General features: G+C 42.8%; 1 protein-coding gene across 1 annotated transcript in view; it reads right to left on the minus strand.

The window, feature by feature from the left end:
* LOC139369950 (metabotropic glutamate receptor 7-like) overlaps positions 1-15421 on the minus strand; it is a 372213-nt gene that overhangs the window by 122965 nt on the left and 233827 nt on the right. Inside the window, exon 7 of the mRNA XM_071109233.1 lies at positions 6196-6335. Coding sequence (XP_070965334.1) covers positions 6196-6335 — 140 coding nt within the window. The remainder of the gene's footprint in view (positions 1-6195; positions 6336-15421) is intronic.

Here is a 15421-nt window from a genome sequence, read left to right on the forward strand (position 1 = left end):
GAGCTAAGGGGCCGTCCTTGGAGTCTGGAGCTGGAGTCATCCGTGACTCAGCCTTAGTGTCCGGGGAGACCGGGGAGAGATGAAATCATGCCAGGGACATAGACTGTGTCCCAAACGGCACCCATATTGTCTATTTAGTGCACTGCATAAGGAATAAGGTATCAGTTTGGGGACGCAGTTCCCCTGAGATCCTGGCAAGGATGACAAATGAACTGTGTACATGGTATTCCATAAAGCATGCCAAATCGATTTGGGGATCGAAAAGCAAAGGCCCTACTGTTAGAGCTATAATACATGTGTTGGTAGGGTGAACATTACAAGTTACAAATACATAAATAGCTACAAGCAGCTATGACGGGGTTCAAGCTGTGGGCCATATTTGCCACCATCGGGGGAAAGAAATTGACACATTGGGATGAGCTATTTCTTTACTCCTTACCACACTTGCCAAATATCAGAATTCTAAATCAAACAGATCATGCAAAACGTTTTTCAAGAATTTTGGAAATGTTTTTATGACGATGACTTTAAGAGGTTAAAACATTCTTCTCCAGAACCGCTGGACCAATCAGCACCAAGTTTGGTACATCTTTAGAACTTCAGATACAAAAAGCTCAAACAATATGGCTGCCATTTTATGAACTATTTTGTTCTGTCCATCAGCATCAACATCTGGCCAAACTTAACCATACAGTAAAAGTTAGTTAGATATCCCGTTGTCGTTAGTATGTGTATTGTTTATAAAAGATCAACAAATACAAATACATAAAAATTAAAATAAATCATAACCTTTGAGCATGTGCGCCACATTTCATCACTCTGAGTCAAACAGATCAAGAGAGATAAACAGATCATTCATGAGTCAAACAGATCAAGAGAGATAAACAGATCATTCATGAGTCAAACAGATCAAGAGATAAACAGATCATTCATGAGTCAAACAGATCAAGAGACATAAACAGATCACTCTGAGTCAAACAGATCAAGAGACATAAACAGATCCCTCTGAGTCAAACAGATCAAGAGACATAAACAGATACCCGTTATAGCGTCACCAAGTGATCGATCTGAATGTGATAAGTTGAGTCTTGACAGTTTTTTTTGGAACATGTGTTACCTTGTTTTTGTTACAAAAACACATTTCTGTGCCAGACCACGCCCACGTGAATGTTTATTGGTCACATTGTTTGACATGCTATTCTGGGGGAAAAAAAATGGTGAGAGCTTGGTCCATAGATGACATCTATCAACTTTTGTGCCGATCGGTCATTCGGCAAATTTGTTCCTTGAGAGGGAGGTACGTACTAGATTTTCACCCTCTAGGTCGCACGGGCATGACCTTTTAAAGTTGCATTTTCAATTGCTTATTATAGCGCCACAAAGTGGCTAATTGGCATGACATTGCATGAGAGGGTGTGGCTCTTGGCCCTTTACCATCATGTCAAGTTGGACCCCCTCCTGGGCATTATACCAAGGGACAAGTCTAGCAGTTATTAACATAATCAATCTCTTCCTCTTTACATTAACGAATATGAGCACAAAATAACAAACATGCCATCTATTATCTACATGGATCTATTTGCATGTTTCCACAGCTCCATGTGTCGCCAGCCCACTAGCAAGTTTGAAATGTCACTGTGTACCAAATAGCACACTATTCCTTATAAATGGCACCCTACTCCTTATAAATGGCACCCTATTCAAAGCGAGCAGGCCTTTCTAATTGACCTGGCCCGGGTATCCTGGAAGGATGTTGACCTCATCCCGTCAGTAGAGGATGCCTGGTTGTTCTTTAATTGCATCTCTAGGGGCGCTAATTTCATTTTTGGATAAAAAACGTTCCCGTTTTAAGCGCGATATTTTGTCACGAAAAGATGCTCGACTATGCATATTCTTGACAGTTTTGGAAAGAAAACACTCTGAAGTTTCAGAATCTGCAAAGATTTTGTCTGTAAGTGCCCCAGAACTCATTCTACAGGCGAAACCAAGATGATACGTCAACCAGGAAATGAGCAGAATTTCTGAAGCTCTGTTTTCTAATGTCTCCTTATATGGCTGTGAATGCGACAGGAATAAGCTTAGACCTTCTGCCGTTTCCCCAAGATGTCGGCAGCATTGTGACGTATTTGTAGGCATATCATTGGAAGATTGACCATAAGAGACTACATTTTCCAAGTGTCCGCCTGGTGTCCTGCGTCGAAACTGGTGCGCAAAGCCAGGTGCAAGTATTTTTTCATTTGATAGAGGGGAGAAACCATGCTTCCACGAACGATATATCATTGAAGAGATATGTGAAAAACACCTTGAGGATTGATTCTAAACAAAGTTTGCCATGTTTTCAGTCGATATTATGGAGTTAATTTGGAAAAAAGTTCGCGTTTTGAGGACTGAATTTTCTTTTTTTTTTGGTAGCCAAATGTGATGTATAAAACGGAGCTATTTCTAATACACAAAGAATCTCTTTGGAAAAACTGAGCATCTGCTATCTAACAGAGTATCCTCATTGAAAACATCAGAAGTTCTTCAAAGGTAAATTATTTTATTTGAAGGCTTTTATGTTTTTGTTGAAATCTTGCGTGCTGGATGCTAACGCTAATGCTAACGCTAAATGCTACGCTAGCTAGCCACTTTTACACAAATGATTGTTTTCCTATGGTTGAGAAGCATATTTTGAAAATCTGAGATGACAGTGTTGTTTACAAAAGGCTAAGCTTGAGAGATGGCATATTTATTTCATTTCATTTGCGATTTTCATGAATAGTTAACGTTGCGTTATGGTAATGAGCTTGAGTCTGTATTCCTGATACCGGATCCGGGATGGGTAGATCAGAGAGGTTAAAAGTAATTTCCTCACAATCTTAAATTAGCATGCCCATTTAAAAAAATGTATAACTAAGAACAGATATAGCCTTTGGTTCACTCCAGACCTGAAAGCCCTCGACAAGCACAAAAACATCCTGTGGGGGACGGAATTAGCATCGAATAGTCCCCGCGATATACAACTTTTCATGGAAGTTGGGGACCAATACACACAGTCATTTAGGAAAGCAAAGGCTATCTTTTTCAAACAGAAATTTGCATCCTGTAGCTCTAACTCCAAAAGGTTCTGGGACACTGTAAAGTCCATGGAGAACAAGAGCGCCCACTGTACTGAGGCTAGGTAACACTGTCACCACAGATAAATCCATGATAATCGAGAATTTCAAGAAGCATTTCTCTACGGCTGCTCATGTTTCCTCCTGGCTATCCCAACCCCGGCCAACAGCCCCCCCCCGAGCCTTGCCAGAGCCTCCCCAGCATTTCCTTCACCCAAATCCAGATAGCAGATGTTCTGAAAGAGCTGCAAAACGTGGACCCCTACATATCAGCTGGGCTAGACAATCTGAACCTCTCTTTCTAAAATGATCCGCTGGCATTGTTGCAACCGCTATTACTAGTCTGTTCAAACTCTCTTTCAAATTGTCCGAGATTCCTACCTTATCCATCCTGCCCTGCCTTTCCAAAGTCTTCGAAAGCCAAGTTAACAAACAGATTACTGACCATTTTGAATCACATCGTACCTTCTCCGCTGTGCAATCTGGTTTCTGAGCTGGTCACGGGTGCACCTCAGCCACGCTCAAGGTACTAAACAATATCATAACCGCCATCGATAAAAGACTGTGCAGCCGTCTTCATCGACCTGGCCAAGGCTTTCGACTCTGTCAATCACCGTATTCTTATCGGCAGACTCAATAGCCTTGGTTTCTCAAATGACTGCCTCGCCTGGTTCACCAACTACTTCTCAGATAGAGTTCAGTGTGTCAAATTGGAGGGCCTGTTGTACGGACCTCTGGCAGTCTCTATGGGGGTAACACAGGGTTCAATTCTCTGGCCGACTCTTTTCTCTGTATATATCAACGTTATCGCTCTTGCTGCTGGTGATTCCTTAATCTAGAAACTAGAATCGGCTTCCTATTTCGCAACAAAGCCTCCTTCACTCATGCTGTCAAACATACCCTCGTAAAACTGACCAACCTACTGATACTCGACTTCAGCGATGTAATTTACAAAATAGCCTCCAACACTCTACTCAGCAAATTGGATGGAGTCTATCACAGTGCCATCCGTTTTGTCACTAAAGCCCCATATACCACCCACCACTGTGACCTGTATGCTCTCGTTGGTTGGCCCTCGCTACATATTCGTCGCCAGACCCACTGGCTCCAGGTAATCTATAAGTCTTTGCTAGGTAAAGCCCCGCCTTATCTCAGCTCACTGGTCACCATAGCAGCACCCACCTGTAGCATGCGCTCCAGTAGGTATATCTCACTCGTCAGCCCCAAAGCCAACACCACCTTTGGCTGCCTTTCCTTCCAGTTCTCTGCTGCCAATGACTGGAACGAATTGCAAGAATTGCTAAAGTTTGAGACTTATATCTCCCTCACTAACTTTAAGCATCAGCTGTCTGAGCAGCTTACTGATCGCTGCACATGTACACAGCCCATCTGAAAATAGCCCATCCAACTATCTACCTCACATTGTTTTATTTACTTTTTCTGCTCTTCTGCACACCAGTATTTCTACTTGCACATCGTCATCTGCTCATATATCACTCCAGTGTTAATTTGCTAAATTGTAATTACTTCGCTACTATGGCCTATTTATTACCTTATCTCCTTATGCCATTTGCACACACTGTATAAAGATTTTTCTATTATGTTATTGACTGTACGTTTGTTTCTGTGCAACTCTGTGTTGTTCTTTGTCACACTGCTTTGCTTTATCTTGGCCAGGTCGCAGTTATAAATGAGAACTTGTTCTCAACTGGGCTACCTGTTTAAATAAAGGTGAATTTATTTGTAAAATGGTACCCTATTCCCTATAAATGGCACCCTATTCCCTATAAATGGCCAGCTAATTCTTGATTTCGACTGGCTGAGAAGCGCTGCCTGCCTGTCTGTCTGTCTCGTCTCGACTCCTGACACGTTCATTACTATAGATCGAATTTGAATTTTGAAACAATTTTGCAAATGTCGGAGAGACAGACAGGAAGGTTTATTCTCCGCTGTTGAACACTAAATGTCAGTCTAAAAGAAATGTGAGATAATGTCTAGATGTTTTTTATAGTGGAGATCAAGTTTATAAATTGCCTGGCTGGGCTGATGAGACAGTGAATTGTGCAGTCAGATGTAACAGAGCAAATCGGCATTTTAAAGTCATAGATTTAGCCGGTGGTAATTTATGGAATAGACACGGGATGGAATGTGGTTTTAACCAATCAGCATTCAGGATTAGACCCACCCGTTGTATGATTCCTTTTACATGCTGACCACACCGGCAGCATTGTGTGCGCAAGCATGAATCATTTCATCCAAACTGCTCACGCGCGTCAATGAGCATCTGCATAGCCAGGCGCTATAATAGAGCGTACATTTATTTTAGTGCCTGGTGCACTGCAAGTCCTGCCTCTCCCATCTCATCTCTGGTTTTTAGGAGCATATACACATATACACACGTGGGTGAATAAAAGATGAACGAGAACCACAGTCCAGTCGTTTGCAGTAATACACATTAAAGTTGGTTGCCAATCGCCATATTAAATCCACAGAAGAAGAAAAAAGAAGAAGACTGAACTAGGAGAGAGTACTAGGAGAGAGTACGAGGAGAGAGTACGAGGAGAGAGTACGAGGAGAGAGTACGAGGAGAGAGTACGAGGAGAGAGTACGAGGAGAGAGTACGAGGAGAGAGTACGAGGAGAGAGTACGAGGAGAGAGTACGAGGAGAGAGTACGAGGAGAGAGTACGAGGAGAGAGTACGAGGAGAGAGTACGAGGAGAGAGTACGAGGAGAGCGTACGAGGAGAGCGTACGAGGAGAGCGTACGAGGAGAGCGTACGAGGAGAGCGTACGAGGAGAGCGTACGAGGAGAGCGTACGAGGAGAGCGTACGAGGAGAGAGTACGAGGAGAGAGACCTAGGAGAGAGTACGAGGTGAGAGTATGAGGAGACTGAACTAGGAGAGAGTACGAAGAGAGAGCACTAGGAGAGAGTAGACAAACTCAACATGCGCACGATAACCTAAAAGAGTATCCCTGTCGAAGACACACTCAGACCACTAGGATGCCCTCTTGGTGTAATGGTTTTAAGATGATGGGTTACTACGTGGGAGACCTTGGTTCAAATCCCTTCGCTTGCATACCCACACATCATCTTACTCACGTTGAGCTGTAATGTCTCTGTCCACTGTCCAATGTTCTTGTATCCCGGGGAGCTGTTGTTGTCCATCTGGTACTGGAACAGGTCATAACGTCCCGGAGCATCACCGTTCCTGTTGAAATTCACTGACGTCCCAGCACTTCCTGTAACGGGAGGCAACGGCACAACTTGACGCTGTGTTACATCCCTGCACTTTGTAAAAAGGCTGAGTTTCCTAACATGAACATATAATCACTTGGTTAGAGTTGCTGACAGGCTTAGCAGTACCTCATTCTCCCTCACCAGCTCACATCGAGACCGGACCTCTGTCTCTCCTCTGTCTCTCGACACACGGCCGCCATCTTAGCAAGCCGTGCCCTCGAAAAGCTAGCCATATGATGGGGTTACCAATCCCCATCAGATACCCATGAACATCCTGACTGGTGCATACAGGACCTTTCAGAAAGTATTCACACCCCTTGATTTTTTTCCCTCACATTTTGTTGTGTTACAAAGTGGGATTAAAATGGATTGAGATGTTTTTTTGTTGTTTTTGTCAACGATCTACACAAAGAGTCTGTAATGTCTCAGCGGAAGAAACAGTTATGGAAAATAAAACACAAGTATATATTTTGATTAGATAGGTATTCAACGCCCTGAGTCAATACATGTTAGTATCACCATTGGCAGCGATTACAGCTGTGAGTCTTTCTGGGTAAATCTCTGAGTGCTGCACACCTTGATTGCACAATATTTACCCATTATTCCTTAAAAAAAAAGTTTTCAAACTCTGTCAAGTTGGTTGTTGATCATTGGTAGACAGTCATTTTCAAGTCTTGCTATTGATTTTCAAGCCAATTAAAGTCAAAACTGCAACTCGGCCAATTAGGAACATTAGATGTCTTCTTGGTAAGCAACTGTTGGAAAGCAGAAGCAGGTTTTCCTCTAGGGTTTTACCTGAGCTTAGCTCCATTCTGTTTATTTTTATCCTAAAAAATGATGACAAGCATACCCATAACACGATGTAGCCAGCACTATGCTTGAAAATATGAAGAGCGGAACTGAGTGATGTGTTGTGTTGAATTTGCCTTAAAACAAAACACTTTGTATTTAGGACAAAAAAGTGCATTTCTTTGCCACATTTTTCATGTAATATTACTTTAGTGACTTAATGTAATATTTTTATTCTGTACAGGCTTCCTTCTTTTCACGCTGTCATTTAGGTTAGTGTTGTGGAGTAACTACAATGTTGTTGATCCATAGTCAGTGTTCTACTATCACAGCCATTCAACTCTGTCATTTAGGTTAGTATTGTGGAGTAACTACAATGTTGTTGATCCATAGTCAGTGTTCTCCTATCACAGCCATTCAACTCTGTCATTTAGGTTAGTATTGTGGAGTAACTACAATGTTGTTGATCCATCCTCAGTTTTCTACTATCACAGCCATTAAACTCTGTCATTTAGGTTAGTTTTGTGGAGTAACGACAATGTTTTTGATCCATCCTCAGTTTTCTACTATCACAGCCATTAAACTCTGTCATTTAGGTTAGTATTGTGTAGTAACTACAATGTTGTTGATGCATCCTCAGTTTTCTACTATCACAGCCATTCAACGCTGTCATTTAGGTTAGTATTGTGGAGTAACTACAATGTTGTTGATCCATCCTCAGTGTTCTACTATCACAGCCATTAAACTCTGTCATTTAGGTTAGTGTTGTGGAGTAAGTACAATGTTGTTGATCCATATTCAGTGTTCTACTATCACAGCCATTAAACTCTGTCATTTAGGTTAGTATTGTGGAGTAAGTACAATGTTGTTGATGCATCCTCAGTTTTCTACTATCACAGCCATTAAACTCTGTCATTTAGGTTAGTATTGTGGAGTAAGTACAATGTTGTTGATGCATCCTCAGTTTTCTACTATCACAGCCATTAAACTCTGTCATTTAGGTTAGTGTTGTGGAGTAACTACAATGTTGTTGATCCATAGTCAGTGTTCTACTATCACAGCCATTCAACTCTGTCATTTAGGTTAGTATTGTGGAGTAACTACAATGTTGTTGATCCATAGTCAGTGTTCTACTATCACAGCCATTCAACTCTGTCATTTAGGTTAGTGTTGTGGAGTAACTACAATGTTGTTGATCCATAGTCAGTGTTCTACTATCACAGCCATTCAACTCTGTCATTTAGGTTAGTATTGTGGAGTAACTACAATGTTGTTGATCCATAGTCAGTGTTCTACTATCACAGCCATTCAACTCTGTCATTTAGGTTAGTATTGTGGAGTAACTACAATGTTGTTGATCCATAGTCAGTGTTCTACTATCACAGCCATTCAACTCTGTCATTTAGGTTAGTATTGTGGAGTAACTACAATGTTGTTGATCCATAGTCGGTGTTCTACTATCACAGCCATTCAACTCTGTCATTTAGGTTAGTATTGTGGAGTAACTACAATGTTGTTGATGCATCCTCAGTTGTCTCCAATCACAGAAATTAAACTATGTAACTGTTATAAAGGTGCCTGTTAGAAGGTAGACCCACCCACAATTCCTAATAACCCGTCCGCAACCACCCGACTATATGTGATAAAGTGAAAATCTGAGACCCTAACCCGCAAATATAGAACATTTGCTAATAGGATACAGTCAAAGACGTAAGAACGATGTTTTTGACAGGGGGTGCATGAATATTTTGTTGCCTGATTTTAGATACACTATCTTCTCGGGAGATGCAGAAATAAATGAATCAATTAAAAAATGTTGCCTACATTTTAGTGTAACATTTTACTGCAAGAAATTCTTCATTCTACAGGAGTTAATATTAATAGGTTACAGACTTACAGTCCATGTCCAGATGTCAGTTTCCATTTAACCCATCTAAACAGTAGGCTACAGTTCCCTTGACCTGTCATAGACCTATTTGAAGTCCCCGTCTTGTGTGACTGTCTAATTTGTATAGCGCCTCACAATCATCACACGTAACTAAATATATCCTACAGTACATAACATACTCAGCTCAAGAATTAGCTTTGCAAACTGGACCCAGTAATAGAATATGGTATCCTCCTACAGAGACGGTACTTCTATATAAACTCTGTTAATCACACAACAGTAACTACAGCATTTAACTGCTTAATAGACTCCTTGGTTATTCCATGATACCCCTGTATGCTTGAAAGTATCTCTTAAAGTCATATCAAGATGAGTTTGTCCAGAGATATTTTTAAGGGAAGAGATTTTATGGCAACAGTGACAGGGGTGATTATGGGAAGATACCAAGACAGTACAAAAGAGTGTGACTGCAGAGTCCCTGATGTGCCTGCGTTGCTGTGTGGGCGGCGAATCGAAGCCTGTTGCCCCTTGCTAGCTAGTCGCTTCATTATCTCCTCTCTCACATGCTGACTGATGCCTCGACTCCCTCCGTCTCTGGGGTGAAGGAGTTTTAGAGGAGGAAGTATCTCCCTCTGTCTCTGGGGTGAAGGAGTTTTAGAGGAGGAAGTATCTGTCTCGGTCTCTGGGGTGAAGGAGTTATAGAGCAGGAAGTATCTCCCTTCGTCTCTGGGGTGAAGGAGTTATAGAGGAGGAAGTATCTGTCTCTGGGGTGAAGGAGTTTTAGAGGAGGAAGTATCTGTCTCTGGGGTGAAGGAGTTATAGAGGAGGAAGTATCGGCCTCTGTCTCTGGGGTGAAGGAGTTATAGAGGAGGAAGTATCGGCCTCTGTCTCTGGGGTGAAGGAGTTTTAGAGGAGGAAGTATCTGTCTCTGGGGTGAAGGAGTTATAGAGGAGGAAGTATCTGTCTCTGGGGTGAAGGAGTTATAGAGGAGGAAGTATCTGTCTCTGTCTCTGGGGTGAAGGAGTTATAGAGGAGGAAGTATCGGCCTCTGCTCTTAGAGAGGAGAAACTGACTGTTGTCTCTTCACTGTGGTGATGCACTTAACAGCCTCTTAGAGGAGAGTATCAGTGATCTCATGACCATCGTATTATTTTAGGCTGCATGGTCAAGGGGCCATAAATACTAACAATAAAAAAAACGCCAGAACAGGAAAAACATTAGATTTTTCAAAAACAATTATTATGCAAAATTATTTATTTATTTTTGTCTCTCTTTACACTGGAGATGCTTTGAACCCTTTGAACCCTTTAAACCCTTTAAACCCTTTGAACCCTTTGAACCCTTTGAACCCTTTGAACCCTTTGAACCCTTTGAACCCATTTGAACCCATTTGAACCCATTTGAACCCATTTGAATCCTTTGAACCCTTTAAAACCTTTGAACCCTTTGAACCCTTTTAAACCCAGCACATCTTGAAGGAGTGGTTTATATCTTTTCATCAGCAGTGCGCGTACGGTACAACTAGCTTCTATTCTCGACAAAGAACAGGTCTATTGATCAATAACTGCAGGAAGTAGATCATCCATCACTACAGAGAGACTGACGGAGACCTACATGTAATACCTACAGAGAGACTGACGGAGACCTACTTGCAATACCTACAGAGAGACTGACGGAGACCTACATGTAATACCTACAGAGAGACTGACGGAGACCTACATGTAATACCTACAGAGAGACTGACGGAGACCTACATGTAATACCTACAGAGAGACTGACGGAGACCTACATGTAATACCTACAGAGAGACTGACGGAGACCTACATGTAATACCTACAGAGAGACTGACGGAGACCTACATGTAATACCTACAGAGAGACTGACGGAGACCTACATGTAATACCTACAGAGAGACTGACGGAGACCTACGTGTGCACAAGCATTTCGCTACACTCGCATTAACATCTGCTAACCATGTGTATGTGACAAATAAAATTTGATTTTTGATTTGTAATACCTACAGAGAGACCGACGGAGACCTACGTGTAATACCTACAGAGAGACTGACAGAGACATACGTGTAATACCTACAGAGAGACTCAATGATTCAAGCACTTTGGATTAGAAATTATACAATGACTACGAGGTTAAAGTGGAGACTGTCAACTTTCATTTGAAGGTATTTATATCCATATCGCCTGAACCGTTTAGAAATTATCACACTTTTTGTACATTGTTCCAACCTTTATAGGGGATTGGCTGTTTTGTTTTGTTGTGTTTCAGATGTATTTTGTGCCCAGTAGAAACGAATGGGAAGTAGTGTATTGTGTCATTTCGGGGGAAATGGATATTGTAAATAAGAATAGAATATGTTTCTAAACACTTCTACATTACAGGTGGATGCTACCATGATAAGGGATAATCCTGAATGAATCATGAACAATGAGTGAGAAAGTTAGAGGCAAAATATCATATACCCCCTCATTTAAAAATAAAATAATTACCCGACAGCTCTCTGTCTGTCTGACACACTGACCTGTACAGCTCTCTGTCTGTCTGTCTAACACACTGACCTGTACAGCTCTCTGTCTAACACACTGACCTGTACAGCTCTCTGTCTAACACACTGACCTGTACAGCTCTCTGTCTGTCTGTCTAACACACTGACCTGTACAGCTCTCTGTCTAACACACTGACCTGTACAGCTCTCTGTCTAACACACTGACCTGTACAGCTCTCTGTCTAACACACTGACCTGTACAGCTCTCTGTCTGTCTGTCTAACACACTGACCTGTACAGCTCTCTGTCTAACACACTGACCTGTACAGCTCTCTGTCTAACACACTGACCTGTACAGCTCTCTGTCTAACACACTGACCTGTACAGCTCTCTGTCTGTCTGTCTAACACAGTGACCTGTACAGCTCTCTGTCTGTCTGTCTAACACACTGACCTGTACAGCTCTCTGTCTGACACACTGACCTGTACAGCTCTCTGTCTGTCTGACACACTGACCTGTACAGCTCTCTGTCTGTCTGACACACTGACCTGTACAGCTCTCTGTCTGTCTGACACACTGACCTGTACAGCTCTCTGTCTGTCTGACACACTGACCTGTACAGCTCTCTGTCTGTCTGTCTGACATACTGACCTGTACAGCTCTCTGTCTGTCTGTCTGACACACTGACCTGTACAGCTCTCTGTCTGTCTGTCTAACACACTGACCTGTACAGCTCTCTGTCTGTCTGACACACTGACCTGTACAGTTCTCTGTCTGTCTGACACACTGACCTGTACAGCTCTCTGTCTGTCTGTCTAACACACTGACCTGTACAGCTCTCTGTCTGTCTGACACACTGACCTGTACAGCTCTCTGTCTAACACACTGACCTGTACAGCTCTCTGTCTGTCTGACACACTGACCTGTACAGCTCTCTGTCTGTCTGACACACTGACCTGTACAGCTCTCTGTCTGTCTGACACACTGACCTGTACAGCTCTCTGTCCAACACACTGATATGTACAGCTCTCTCTCTGTCTAACACACTGATATGTACAGGTCTCTGTCTAACACACTGATATGTACAGGTCTCTGTCTAACACACTGATATGTACAGGTCTCTGTCTAACACACTGATATGTACAGGTCTCTGTCTAACACACTGATATGTACAGGTCTCTGTCTAACACACTGATATGTACAGGTCTCTGTCTAACACACTGATATGTACAGGTCTCTGTCTAACACACTGATATGTACAGGTCTCTGTCTAACACACTGATATGTACAGGTCTCTGTCTAACACACTGATATGTACAGGTCTCTGTCTAACACACTGATATGTACAGGTCTCTGTCTAACACACTGATATGTACAGGTCTCTGTCTAACACACTGATATGTACAGGTCTCTGTCTAACACACTGATATGTACAGGTCTCTGTCCAACACACTGATATGTACAGGTCTCTGTCCAACACACTGATATGTACAGGTCTCTGTCTAACACACTGATATGTACAGGTCTCTGTCCAACACACTGATATGTACAGGTCTCTGTCTAACACACTGATATGTACAGGTCTCTGTCTAACACACTGATATGTACAGGTCTCTGTCTAACACACTGATATGTACAGGTCTCTGTCTAACACACTGATATGTACAGGTCTCTGTCTAACACACTGATATGTACAGGTCTCTGTCTAACACACTGATATGTACAGGTCTCTGTCTAACACACTGATATGTACAGGTCTCTGTCTAACACACTGATATGTACAGGTCCCTGTCTAACACACTGATATGTACAGGTCTCTGTCTAACACACTGATATGTACAGGTCTCTGTCCAACACACTGATATGTACAGGTCTCTGTCCAACACACTGATATGTACAGGTCTCTGTCCAACACACTGATATGTACAGGTCTCTAACACACTGATATGTACAGGTCTCTGTCTAACACACTGATATGTACAGGTCTCTGTCCAACACACTGATATGTACAGGTCTCTGTCTAACACACTGATATGTACAGGTCTCTGTCTAACACACTGATATGTACAGGTCTCTGTCCAACACACTGATATGTACAGGTCTCTGTCTAACACACTGATATGTACAGGTCTCTGTCTAACACACTGATATGTACAGGTCTCTGTCCAACACACTGATATGTACAGGTCTCTGTCTAACACACTGATATGTACAGGTCTCTGTCCAACACACTGATATGTACAGGTCTCTGTCTAACACACTGATATGTACAGGTCTCTGTCCAACACACTGATATGTACAGGTCTCTGTCTAACACACTGATATGTACAGGTCTCTGTCTGACACACTGATATGTACAGGTCTCTGTCTGACACACTGATATGTACAGGTCTCTGTCCAACACACTGATATGTACAGCTCTCTGTCTAACACACTGATATGTACAGGTCTCTGTCTAACACACTGATATGTACAGGTCTCTGTCTAACACACTGATATGTACAGGTCTCTGTCTAACACACTGATATGTACAGGTCTCTGTCTGACACACTGATATGTACAGGTCTCTCTCTGTCTAACACACTGATATGTACAGGTCTCTGGGTGAGGGTCTGTCTCCAAATCTCCAGTGGGTGATTTCATGTAAATATTGTAAACAGCGTTTTCATAATTTCCAACTGTCAGAGTTCCATGTAGAATAAACGATCGTACTGTGTAAAGCAGTGTTCTGATGATATTACAATGTGCAAATATCACACCTGTCTTTACTATTTTATTGTTATTCACAGCCGATACAGATTACAGTGGCCTGTGAAAGTATTCACCCCCCCCCCAAAAGTCATTACTTTCTAAAGCCACCTTTTGAAGCAATTACAGCTGCAAGTCTCTTGGTGTCAAACCCTGATCTGTTTCACCTGTCCTTGTGCTTGTCTCCACCCCCCTCCAGGTGTCGCCCATCTTCCCCATAATCCCCTGCGTATTTATACCTGTGTTCTCTGTGTGTCTGTTGCCAGTTGGTCTTGTTTGTTTGAGTCAACCATCCTTTTGTGTCTCAGCGCCCTGCTGTTTCTCGACTCTTTTCTTGCCCTCTCGGTTTTAACCTTTGCCTGTCCTGACTCTGAGCACGCCTGCCTGACCACTCTGCCTGTCCTGACTCTGAGCACGCCTGCCTGACCACTCTGCCTGACCTGACTCTGAGCACGCCTGCCTGACCACTCTGCCTGTCCTGACTCTGAGCACGCCTGCCTGACCACTCTGCCTGTCCTGACTCTGAGCACGCCTGCCTGACCACTCTGCCTGTCCTGACTCTGAGCACGCCTGCCTGACCACTCTGCCTGTCCTGACTCTGAGCACGCCTGCCTGACCACTCTGCCTGTCCTGACTCTGAGCACGCCTGCCTGACCACTCTGCCTGTCCTGACTCTGAGCACGCCTGCCTGACCACTCTGCCTGTCCTGACTCTGAGCACGCCTGCCTGACCACTCTGCCTGTCCTGACTCTGAGCATGCCTGCCTGACCACTCTGCCTGTCCTGTCCCTAAGCCCGCCTGCCGACCTGCACCATATATACACAGTACCAGTCAAAAGTTTTAGAATACCGACTCATTCAAGGGTTTGTCTTTATTTTTTACTACTTTCTCCCTTGTAGAATAATAGTGAAGACATCAACACTATGAAATAACACGACACGTCTTCACTATTATTCAACCATGTAGAAAATAGTCCAAATAAAACCCTTCAACGAGTAGGTGTGTCTAAACATTTGACTGGTACTGTATCTCGCCGCGTTTTATGAAAACAAATGTGAGTTAAATAGATGATGTTGTAGGGAGCTTTATAAGATACCTACAAAGCCAATTAGCACATTGCAGAGTCGGCTAATTGCGTAGCCGTTTCTTCCCAGAGGAAAATA

The sequence above is a fragment of the Oncorhynchus clarkii genome, chromosome 17 (genome assembly GCF_045791955.1).
Source record: "Oncorhynchus clarkii lewisi isolate Uvic-CL-2024 chromosome 17, UVic_Ocla_1.0, whole genome shotgun sequence".
In the NCBI taxonomy this organism is placed as follows: domain Eukaryota; kingdom Metazoa; phylum Chordata; class Actinopteri; order Salmoniformes; family Salmonidae; genus Oncorhynchus; species Oncorhynchus clarkii.